Raw genomic sequence first — 12112 nt, 5'->3', positions numbered from 1 at the left:
GCACTAAAATCTCAGAATTCACCTCTAAAGTATTCATCCATGTAATGAAAAACTACTTGTACCCCAAAAACTACTGAAACAAAACATAAAATAAATAAGAAAGAAAGCTGTTTCACAGCCTGGGCAGCATGATGATAACCTGTCTTTATGGAAAAAACAAAAAATTAGCTGGGTGTGGCGGTGTGCACCTAGCCACTCAGGGGGTTGAGGTGGGAGGACTGGTTGAGCTCAGGAAGTTGAGGCTGTAGTGAGCTGTGATTGTGCCACTGCGCTCCAGCCTGCGTGACAGAGCAAGACCCTGGAAAAAAAAAAAAAGGAAGGAAGGAAGGAAGGAAGCTAGCTGTTTCAAATAGAGGAAAACACATACAAGTATGTATGGATTTAGGAGCACTTAGGACTTTAGAGGCATGGTTTCATTGTAAGTATTTCTTAATCTGTGTAGTAACATGCCACATTATAATACAATTGGAATGTATTTGTTAAAAGATGTCATACGGCAAAACTCCATTTCCATTCTCTGGTTGTCAACAGGAATGTAGTCTAAGTAATAGGAAACTAAACTTAGGAATATTAGCATTTTCCAAATCACCCATGAATTGCATCCCAAAAGTTTAATTATAAGTTGGTTTGGCGCTGGGCATGGTGACTCATGCCTGTCATCCCAGCACTTTGGGAGGCCGAGGCAGGTGCATCTCCAGAGGTCAGCAGTTCGAGACCAGCTTGGCCAACACGGCAAAATCCCCGTCTCTACTAAAAATACAAAAATTAGCCTGGCATGGTGGCGGATACCTCAGGAGACTGAGGCAGGAGAATCACTTGAATTTGGGCAGCAGAGGTTGCAGTAAGCCAAGATCAAGCCACTTCATTCCAGCCTGGGCGACAGAGCAAGACTCTGTCTCAATTAAAAAAAAAAAAATTGGTTTGGCAAAACTGAGCAGACATTTTCCTGCAGAAGCTATACAAGATAGCAAGGATCTCAGGGCAGTTAGCAAACGTTTAAAGTACTTAACTCATGGTGTATAATAGCCCCTCCCCTGCCTGGATATTACATTTTTGAAAAAAACCACTAAAGTAACAAAATTCCCCCTCCCCTGCCTGGATATTACATTTTTGAAAAAAACCACTAAGGTAACAAAATTCCCCCTCCCCTGCCTGGATATTACATTTTTGAAAAAAACCACTAAGGTAACAAAATTCTCAGTTGGAAGAGTCTAGGGCCTTACAGTTACAAGTCAACAAAAGTACTTTTTTTAATATATTTATTAAAAATAAGTAAATGGCCAGGTGCAGTGGTTCATGCCTGTAATCCTAGCACTTTGGGAGGCTGAGGCAGGTGAATCACCTGAAGTCAGAAGTTTGAGAGAGACCAGCCTGGCCAACACGGCAAAACCCTGTGTCTACTTAAAAATACAAAAATTAGCCAGGCGTGGTGGTGGGCACCTGTGGTCCCAGCTACTCGGGAGGCTGAAGCAGGAGAATCGCTTGAACCTGGGAGGCAGAGGTTGCAGTGAGCCAAGATCACACCACTGCACTCCACCCTGGGCTACAGGGCGAGACTCTGTCTCAAATTAAAAAAAAAAGAAAAGAAAGAAAGAAAATATGCCCTCTTACTTGCTGTATTAGTCTGTTCTTACACTGCTATGAAGAAATACCTGAGAATGGGTAATTTATAAAGAAAAGAGGTTTAATTGACTCACAGTTCCGCATGGCTCGGGAGGCCTCAGGAAATGTATAATCATGGCAGAAGGCACCTCTTCACAGGGTGGCAGGAGACAGAATGAGTGCAAGCAGGAGAAAATGCCAGATGCTTATAAAACCATCAGATCTCCTGAGACTCACTCATTTTCACAAGAACAGAATGGGGGAAACTATCCCCATGATCCAATTACCTCTACCTGGTCCCGCCCTTGACACGTGGATTATTACAATTCAAGGTGAGATTTCCTTATTCCTTTTCATACTCACTGGGATCTTACTTAGTGGCCTGAGCTAGACCAGGGATTCCAGTGAAGTGAGGGCTGGGAGTGAGTTCCTGGGGCCCCAGGGTAGGGATTCTGTACTCTGAGTAAGGGATTTCCTGCCAGTGCTAGTACTTGGGAGTATTTTAGTCCCTTAAAGGCCCCTGTTACCTTCTCTCTTGGTTCCAGAAGGCTGATCTGTCTTTTCCTCTTTCCAATGTCACTACTCAAAGTTTCTACCCCTCCCTCGTTAGACCATGATGGAAGAGAACAAGTCTTAACAGCCTCTCAATTCAGTATGCTTTTAATGAGTTTAACTTTGAGCCAGGTACTGTGCTTATAAAGACAGAAAGATACATAAGACAAAGCTCCTGTTCAACAACAATTAATAATCTAGTAAGGAGTAGAAATGGTGAGAGGAGCTAGGTAACTACTGTTTACAGGGTATACTGTGACCAAAGCCACAATGAGTTGAGGCATCACAAGAGAAACCTCATGCCCTTTTTAAAAGGTTAAAAAAAAGTCTTCCTATATTTCAAGAAGAAATGATGCTCGGAGATGCTGATGATAAATCCTGGTACACGAAGACTTGTAATGGATTGCTTTATATCAATCTAGATGGGTGAAAGGGAGGAAGAGAGTGGAGAGAGGAGTCTTCCTGAATTTACCCTTCATTTTCAATTATTGGGGGTGGGGATCAGGTAGCAGGAAAACCTCTCTGCAATTTAAAACTAGCTATGGATAGTCCAAAAAAGGGCCCTTTCCCATCATTAAAACAGCTTCCTGATGACACACTTTCCTTCTCTCCTCTAATCAGAGGATCCACTTCTTGGTTGTTGCAACACTTTGGGATACAGTGGGATGGATTATAGGAACCAATAATTTGGCCTGACTTCCATATATCTTTTCTCAAGATTGTCTAAACCACCATTTGTCAAAATCACAAGTGATCAAAAAGAAAGAAAAGATTAATGCTATTTCTGTAATCTGCAAAGAGATGTTATATATAAAGCTGGTGCAAAGTAATTGCAGTTTTTGTCATTAAGTGATTCTAAAACTGCAATTACTTTTGTACCAACCTAATACATATATACGTACATACAAGAATATGTTTATACATGCATAGGTGTATATATATACACCTATGTATGTTTTCAGGTTTTTTTGTTTTTTGTTTTTTGGCTCCTCCTCTACATTGACTATCTACTCAGATCCTTCTCACTATTACCAGAAGCACACAAAAATGAAGTCTGAAGGCCATGATTTCTTGTGAAAAGAAGAAACAGAAAAGTAACTTAATTAGTAAAGAAAGTCTGGACTGGAACCCAGATTTTTTTTTTTCCGGCTTACTACAACTTCCGCCTCCTGGGTTCAAGTGATCCTCCCACCTCCCCCTCCCAAGTAGCTGGGATTATGAGCATGCGCCACCAAGTCCAGCTAATTTTTGTATTTTTAGTAGAGACAGGGTTTCACCATGTTGGCCAGGCTGGTCTTGAACTCCTGGCCTCAAGTCATCTGCCCACCTTGGCCTCTCAAAGTGCTGGGTAATATTACAGACATTAGCCACCTTGCCAGGCCTGGAGCCCAGATGTTAAGAGATATAAATTGGCTGTCTTTTCACAAGGCTACATTCTCATGCTCATCTCCATTCCTCCATGCAACCAGTCCACAATGCTCACTACATCACCTTTCCCATACACATCTCTCCCTCCAATATTCCTGTGGCTCCTTTCTCATCTCCACTAACACTGAAGTCTATTCCATTACCAACCTTCTTCCTCTCTAAAAATATCTTCCTCTTCACTTCTTATTTTTTATTATTTTTATTTTATTTTATTTTTTTCTGAGACAGTCTCGCTATTGCCCAGGCTGGAGTGCAGTGATGCGATCTCAGATCACTGCAACCTCCACGTCCTGGGTTAAAGCGATTCTCCTATCTCAGTCTCCCAAGTAGCTGGGATTACAGGCATGTGCCACCATGTGCAGCTAATTTTGTATACTAGTAGAGATGGGGTTTCACCATGTTGGTCAGGCTGGCCTTGAACTCCTGACCTCAAGTGATCCACCCGCCTTGGCCGGGATTACAGGCGTGAGCCACCGTGCCCGGGCTCTCTTCACTTCTTGCACACACTCATCTTGTACTGTCTCTGCTGAACTTTACACACAGACTTCTATGGAGTGACCATGTCATGCAGTACAGAGAAATGAGTTTAAAAAAAAAAAATTAGAATCATGTTCAAATGAACATTCTGCCTCTTACCATTTGTGTGACCTTAGTCATGTTACTTAACCTCTCTAGCCTCACTTTTCCCTTCTGCAAAGAGAAAATAATTCCTAACTCACAGGGTTTTTGTTTTTGTTTTTGAGACAGGGTCTGGCTCTGTTGCCAAGTCTGGAGTGCAGAGGTAAGATCACCGTTCACTGCAGCCTCTCGACCTCCCAGGGTCTCACTCACTGAGTTTTAAAAGGAAGCAAGCATATGTAAGGCGCTTAACACAGTATCGTGTACTTAAAAGGCACTTAATAAACAGTAGCTATTACTATGAAAATAATATTTACCTCACAAAACTGTTCCTACATGCCTGACACTTAAGTAGCTCCTCAAAGTATGAGTTTTCCTCTTTCCCCGTCCTTGAAAAAACTTTCCAGTTCTTTCCAACAAAGATTCAGAACCTAGTTCAAATCCAACAAAGATTTCCCCAATTCTGCTGCAAAGGCATTTGTATATTTACTAAAATCTCAACACTCACGCAGGATAAAACCTACTTAGAACTGCCCAGACATCTTTTCTTACCTTCTTAACTTTAAGTCACTGGAAGAAAACAATCACATTTTGCAAGTCCCCAAAAGGCATGTCTACATAAGCTCTAGGGAAGGAAATCGGGTGTCCAGATGCATTTCAGAATTACCATAGGTTTCTTCGTTCGGCATACAGAATAAATGTTTGTTACACTAATGATACAACCGAAGTTGGGAAAAAAAACTTCAGACGATGGCCCGCAAATCTCAAGGAGTAATTGCGAATAGATGCCACGTGGTGACGTGGTCTAGGCGGGTGATCAGTGAACAAATTTTTTGCGTGTGTTCCTGGGGTGTGTGAATGTGTCATCGTGTGTGCCTGCGTGTGTCTGTAAAGACTGAAAGTACAGTCGTGTGCGCCGAGAAGTCTCAGCGCGGGTGTGCATCCCTTTGGACCCGGGTGCGTACCGAGTGAACAACCGTGTGAACCCTCACAGGATTGTCCTCCACGCGCTTACCTCTGCGGACGAGCAGGTGGACGCCGCTGGGCGCCGCCATGTTGGCGTCGGTCACGTGGCCGCGAGCACTCGCTCACCGCCCTGCCAGCTGGAGCCGGCCAGTCGCATCTCTGCCGAAGCCCTGAGGCGTCGAGGCCGCCCGAGGTGAGCGCGCGTGCGCGCGTGGGGCTGACTGCGGGAGCCCTGGCGGGGAAGCGACTAGGGCACCCGGGCAAGCAGCAGAACCTGCGGCCGGCTGAGTCCTCTCCAGCCGCGAGAGGCGGGCTCCAGCCGCGGCTCTCGCGCTCGCTCTGAGCCCCCGCGCCCAGGTGGGATGGAAGAAGCCTGTCAGGTAAGCGTGGCATCCAATATTTATAGCATCAACACTGTGGTGCATGGAAACGTGAAGTTGGGCGGAAAAAATAAAGCACAATCTAGTGTTCAACATAGCACTTTGTATCATCTGCCACTCTGTTGCAAATTATTCCCCTGGATTCAGTTGAAAGGTAAAATTTGGTTCAAAGTCACCAGCTTCCCTTTTGCTGTCCCAGAATCTACATTACTCAGCAGAGACTCCAGACAACACAGGATCTGTGTGTCGCTGCAAAATCTATTCTAGGTACCCCAGTGGGTATGCTCAGGAGACTTCTCTTTCCCCAAGGACGCCTTCTGTACTTGGCAGTAATAACTGGAGTCTTAATCCTAAACTTGGAGTTTAAGTATAAAAGGATGACGCCTGCCAATTGCATTGCCAAGAGATGAAGCCTGCAGAAGGCCAATTGTGAATCAAATGAGGGAGCTGATGTATGCCTACTGATGACGGTGCCCATTTTTACCAAATTCACTGTCTCTCTTACCTGTGTTCTGGGGTAGATGCCATCCTGTCATGGACCAGGTGTTATTCATCTTAGTAGCTTCCGTGCCTGGCACAGAACCTGATACCCGAGGAGTGTCAGGTGAAGCAATTGAACACTGCATGAAACCAGTCAAACTGAGAATGTAACCGTTTCCAGACTTTAAATGCAGTAAAGATTGATAAGGATTCTCGGTGAATGTGTGTGATGTCTTCTAATTAATTTTTAAGCACTACTAACTCAGTGAATAATCTAGACAATTCAGAACAATTCAGAAATGAGTTAAGGAACAAGTGCAAGCCCCTTCCTCGCCCTCTGTACACACCACAGTCCCACTCCCCAGTTAACCACCGTGTGCTCAATCCAGATCTTTGCCTTTTACACACAGGCAAATGTAAGTATTTTAAACAGAATCATATACTTACTGTTATGACTTGCTTTTTCCATTCCACTCATCATAGACATCAAATCTTAGAACACTTAGTTCAAATTTACTCTTTTTAATGACTACATAATCTTGATATTTTTACTTTTAAAGAGAGTGAATGTTGGCATTTCATTAGAGGACACAGGCTATAATTCTTGGAAACCTGGTTTTGGATGCTTTTGGGTCACCTTGAAAGATAAAGAGAAATAATGCTTTCCAACAAGGTAAATAAGATGTACAAGACTGAGAATAAAATGTAATCCTATGGGTTACTTCAAGCCCTACCTTTCGCAAACTCATTTCAATTCCAGGGAAAGCATTTTTGAATGTGGCAAGTCTTTCCTCTGTATAACTGAAGCCAGCAATCTGAGTGCAGCAAAGGAGCCTGAGAGTTAGCTGGCCACAGAGTCTTAAGAAGTGTGCAGAAAAAAGAAATCTAGATGTCCCTAGCAAAATTCCTTAAGGCATCAAGCCCAGTTTCAAACACATTTGAAATAGAACACATGTTCATGTGATTTGACTCAGCCAACCCTTGGAAAATAAAGGAATGCTTTATTCCCCTACAACTAGAAGGAAAAGGAAACACTATGAGGACCCAGGTGGCACCAGCAGTAGTGGAATCCAGTGAGGAAATCCTCAATAAGTTCAGCATGGAATGTATGTATCTGGGATGAGCTAGAAATGAAGCAAATATGAACTTGCACAGGTGATAGCTCATCCACTGACCCTGGATCTGGCTTCTCTCCTACACATCCTTCTCACAGTAGAAGGGTTAAAAGCTGCCAGCACATGTCTGCCAAAGCCATCAATTTATAGGATATAGGCCAGGTTTGGTGGCTCATGCCTGTAATCCCAGCACTTTGGGAGGCAGAGGCAGGCAGATCACTTGAGGCCAGGAGTTGGAGACCAGCTTGGGCAACATGGTGAAACCTGTATCTACTAAAAATACAAAAATTAGCCAGGCATGGTGGCGCACACCTGTAATCCCAGCTACTCAGAGGCTAAGGCGGGAGAATCACTTGAACCTGGGAGGCAGAGTTTGCAGTGAGCCGAGATCCCGCTGCTGCACTCCAGCCTGGGCCACAGAGGAAGACTCTCTCAAAAAAAAAAAGGCGGGGGGGGGGGGCGGATATATACATAGTGACCAACAAGGTAAAGGGCTGGATCACTGATATCTAGGATCCCTTGCAATTTTAACATTCTGTGATCTTGAGCATTAGAGTGCTTTTATTTAGATGAGTAACCACTACTGAGTCACTTCTCTACTCCATTTCTGTCCATGCTCCTATCTGTGAAATGAAGGTTAATTATATTATGGCACTTCACTGATTTGAATTCTCACCATTAGTCAGATTATGTACTTGGGATTCTTGAATAAAAAATCGAATAGTTCGGCCGGATGCAGTGGCTCACACCTGTAATTCCAACAATTTGGGAAGCCAAGGCAGGAGGATAGCTTGAGCCCAGGAGTTGGAGATCCAGCTGGGCAACACAGTGAGACCCCATCTCTACAAAAAATTTAAAAACTAGCTAGATGTGGTGGCACATGCATATAATCCCAGCTACTTGGGAGGCTGAGGCAGGAGGCGCGCTCGAGCCCATGAATTTGCGGCTGCAGTGAGCTGATTGTGCCACTGTACTGTAGCCTGGGCGACAGAGCAAGACTCTGTCTCAAAAAAAAAAAGTTGAATAAATTTTCAAAACCAGGGTTCAAGAAATAAAGGATAAGAAGGTAATACCTTCAGTTTATGTCCAAAAATTCATTCTTGAATGTTAAAATATTTTTATTAATTGTGATTATTATTTTATAGGTCTTTACCTTGATTTTCAGAAGACCATGTCTTATTCACTTCTTTTAAAATCTTTTTATTTATAAAATGTATAAATCAAATAAATTCCGATATGCATATTTTTGAAAAGCCCATTTTTCCTTCCTCCTTCTTGAACTTAATGATATTATAGACTTATACCATGAGTTTTTCTAAAGTTGTATATAGTTTGTAATAAAATTTAAATTATGCAGGTTCTGTAATGTATGTATTGAATTTTTTTTTTTTTTTTTTTTTTGAGACGGAGTCTCACGCTGTTGCCCAGGCTGGAGTGCAGTGGCGCGATCTCGGCTCACTGCAAGCTCCGCCTCCCGGGTTCCCGCCATTCTCCTGCCTCAGCCTCCTGAGTAGCTGGGACTACAGGCGCCCGCCACCGCGCCCGGCTAATTTTTTTTGTATTTTTAGTAGAGACGGGGTTTCACTGTGGTCTCGATCTCCTGACCTTGTGATCCGCCCGCCTCGGCCTCCCAAAGTGCTGGGATTACAGGCTTGAGCCACCGCGCCCGGCCGTATGTATTGAATTTTTAATTGAATATTTGCATTTTTAAATGCTCTAAGGGATTATGCGACATGAAGTAAATAATTTTTTTTAAAATGTTTGTCTTACAGTAAATAACATCATCTTGTAATTTGTCTCACAAGTTTAGATTTATTTATATTTATATATATATATTTATATATATATATATATTAGGATTACTATAATATATTTGAAAACACAGGCCGGGAGTAGTGGCTCACGCCTATAATCCCAGCACTTTGGGAGGCCAAGGTGGGCTGATCACCTGAGGTCAGGAGTTCAAGATCAGCCTGGTCAACACGGCAAAACCCCATCTCTACTAAAGATGCAAAAATTAGCCAGGCATGGGGCGGGCACCTGTAATCCAGCTATTCGGGAGACTGAGGCAGGGAGAATTGCTTAAACCCGGGAGGCGGAGGTTGCAGTGGGCCGAGATCACGCCACTGCACTCCAGCCTGGGTGACAGAGAGAGACTCTGTCAAAAAAAAAAAAAAAAAAAGAAAGGAGGGAAGGAAGAAAGGAAGGAAGAAAGGAAGGAAGGAAGGAGGGAAGGAGGGAAGGACAGAAGGAAAGAGAAAGAAAACACAGACCGTGAAATAGGGGCCAAGGTGCTTACATAGCTGTAGTAAAAAGCTGTTTTATATGAACACATTGTAAGATTAACTGATATAATGTGACTGCTAGGGGAAACTGGTACCCTGGGACCACACAGCTTCAGCGCAGTTGTCATCTAGACCTCATTCTCCCTTCCTGACCCTGCCTCTTCATTTTGCCATCTGAATCCGTAAAGTTAGCCTTTTGATTTGATTTCACGATCAATTCTTAGCAACTCTGTGGTTGGAGAAGAATCTCCAGTCTTGTCCTCTAGCTTCTCTAATTTTAATATGTTGGTATGCTACTTGTTTACATATTTTAAGTCAAATGAACATTCTTTTCAGGAACTAGGAGTCCTGCATAAACATAAACTGCATGTACAACAAAGATCTGTCTTAGTAGCTGATTGGGCCCCTCTAAAGTTAGGGTCTATGTTTGAAGGATTATAGGTTCAGGCAGACAGTTTCTAGGGCACTCTCAACTAACTTGCTGGCAGAATGTCATGTTTCCTATACCAATCATTTGAAACAATCATGAATATATTACTGAGTAATCTAAGGGTACTGTTAGAGAAAATGTGTAAATATTTCATGTTTTGCAAGGAAAAGTAATGCCATATGTGAGACAGTGTGGTGGCATGATCCTGGCTCACTGCAGTCTCAACCTCCCGTGGTCAAGTGATCCTCCTGCCTCAGCCTCCTGAGTAGCTGGAACTACAGGCACACACCACCACATCCGGCTAATTTTTCTATTTTTTGTAGAGACTGGGTCTCACTGTGTTGCCTAGGCTAGTCTCAAACTCCTGGGCTCAAGCGATGCTGCCACCTTAGCCTTCCAAAGTGCTGGGATTACAGGCATGAGCCACTGTGCCTGACACTATTTGCTGGACTTTCTAAGGAAGATACCCATTTTTATCACAACCAGTCACATAGGTATATAGAATAAAAGACAGCAGACTAGGCAAGTCACACACGAAAGCATAGGAATGCACAATAATATTCATGTCTTTTTTTTTTTTTTTTTTTTTTTTTTTTTGAGACGGAGTCTCGCTCTGTCGCCCAGGCTGGAGTGCAGTGGCCGGATCTCAGCTCACTGCAAGCTCCGCCTCCCGGGTTCACGCCATTCTCCTGCCTCAGCCTCCCGAGTAGCTGGGACTACAGGCGCCCGCCACCTCGCCCGGCTAGTTTTTTGTATTTTTTTAGTAGAGACGGGGTTTCACCGTGTTAGCCAGGATGGTCTCGATCTCCCGACCTCGTGATCCGCCCGTCTCGGCCTCCCAAAGTGCTGGGATTACAGGCTTGAGCCACCGCGCCCGGCCATATTCATGTCTTTATTGCAGTCTACTGTGCATTCTCTCTCTTCCTTTTGCCTTCGCTCCGCACCTGTTTCTCTTCTTTCTTTTATTTTTCCCTCTCTTGTAAAATTACTTATTTTCTTGTGGCTTTTTTCCCTTTCCCTCATGAAGTGGTGATATTGGTTATCTTCTCATATTTTTCCATTTTTGTTTACTCTTTTGCTATATTTATGGTTCTGTGTTTGCTGTTACGTTCTTAGTGGTTTTGATTTAAAATATTTGGTCCTGTAGGACTGTGTGAGGCCAGTGCCTATGGAAAGCAGTTTGATCATTAATATCAGAGGATGAAAATATTTTTAATTTTGCCATTTCCTGCATATAAGTATGAAATAGTGTTCTTTAGTCAGTTAGCAGTTACACAAAAGAGACTGCTATAAGAATCTCTGAAGTGGAGATCATGAAATGAGAAGGGATTTAATAATAGAAAGAGAAAACTAGCTGTATGTCCCTTTCTGCCCTCCCACTCTCCACCTCCACTCCCCAAACTGGCTGAGAAACTAAGCAGTAGTGCATTTTTTAACTTCTTCGCTCGCCTCTCTCTGAACACATTCTATATTCAAGACTGAAACTGTTGAAATAGGAGGGCAGATGCTGCCACGACCTCTCTTCCCATTGAACCGAGCTCCTCTGTGCTCACCCCATCCACTTTAACCCAGAGAATAACCTGTCTGGAGTGCATTCTCCTCATCTAAAGCACGCAAAAACATCACTGCATTTTCTTTTGCTTGATGAAGGATAAAGGAAGAAAGCGGCAGCTGCTCTAGGAGCAGACAGCAAACAAGCCTCTCTGTGGTAGCCCCACGGCCTTCACAAAAGGGGATTCAGAGAGCCGGGCAAACACACACATCCAGCCCAAGGCTTCCGCACAGATTCACCTGCCAAAATTATTAATTAAACATGTAACGAGCTATCCAGGTGAACTGAGAGTCTAAAGCACATGTTCCAACTAGTCTTTTATTAAGATGGAGGAGCGAGGATATGGTTGAAGAACTAGAAATGGCTTCAAGATCACCTAATCCAACTCTAACCCTACCCCTTCTGATTTTAAGATAAAGACAGTGAGACCCAGGGAGGTTATAGAAGATTTATTCCATTTCAAGCCTGTATATATTTTAACACTGGAGGTTTTTAAAAACAATTTTTTACATTAATACAGCACTTCTTGCAGCATCTTACACACAAGAGCTCAGCAGATATTCATAAATGATGATATTATACTTTTATTGCATTACATTTCTCCACTGAGTTTATGGGAAGCCCAAAAAATTATGAAGTATGTTTTTCAGAGCTTTGGTGACTTATAAAACCAGTGTATCAAAGATGGAGACAATTTGCTTTGA

At 43.1% G+C, this 12112-nt stretch overlaps 2 protein-coding genes across 3 annotated transcripts in view; one reads left to right on the top strand and one right to left on the bottom strand.

The window, feature by feature from the left end:
• The window catches only part of LOC105483240 (methionyl aminopeptidase type 1D, mitochondrial), a 94682-nt gene extending 89025 nt beyond the window's left edge, over positions 1-5657 (bottom strand). Inside the window, 1 exon segment of the mRNA XM_011743984.2 lies at positions 5216-5657. Coding sequence (XP_011742286.1) covers positions 5216-5657 — 442 coding nt within the window.
• The window catches only part of LOC105483242 (solute carrier family 25 member 12), a 227773-nt gene continuing 221070 nt past the window's right edge, over positions 5410-12112 (top strand). The window contains exon 1 of one of the 2 annotated variants that reach the window (XM_071072930.1): positions 5410-5546. In XM_071072930.1, coding sequence (XP_070929031.1) covers positions 5529-5546 — 18 coding nt within the window. In that variant the 5' untranslated portion in view covers positions 5410-5528. The remainder of the gene's footprint in view (positions 5547-12112) is intronic. The other variant, XM_071072929.1, reaches the window with a different exon arrangement.

This window comes from Macaca nemestrina, chromosome 11, assembly GCF_043159975.1.
Source record: "Macaca nemestrina isolate mMacNem1 chromosome 11, mMacNem.hap1, whole genome shotgun sequence".
Taxonomy (NCBI): Eukaryota; Metazoa; Chordata; class Mammalia; order Primates; family Cercopithecidae; genus Macaca; species Macaca nemestrina.
The sequence above is the reverse complement of the archived record's forward strand: the minus strand, read 5'-3'. Positions and strand labels throughout refer to the sequence as shown.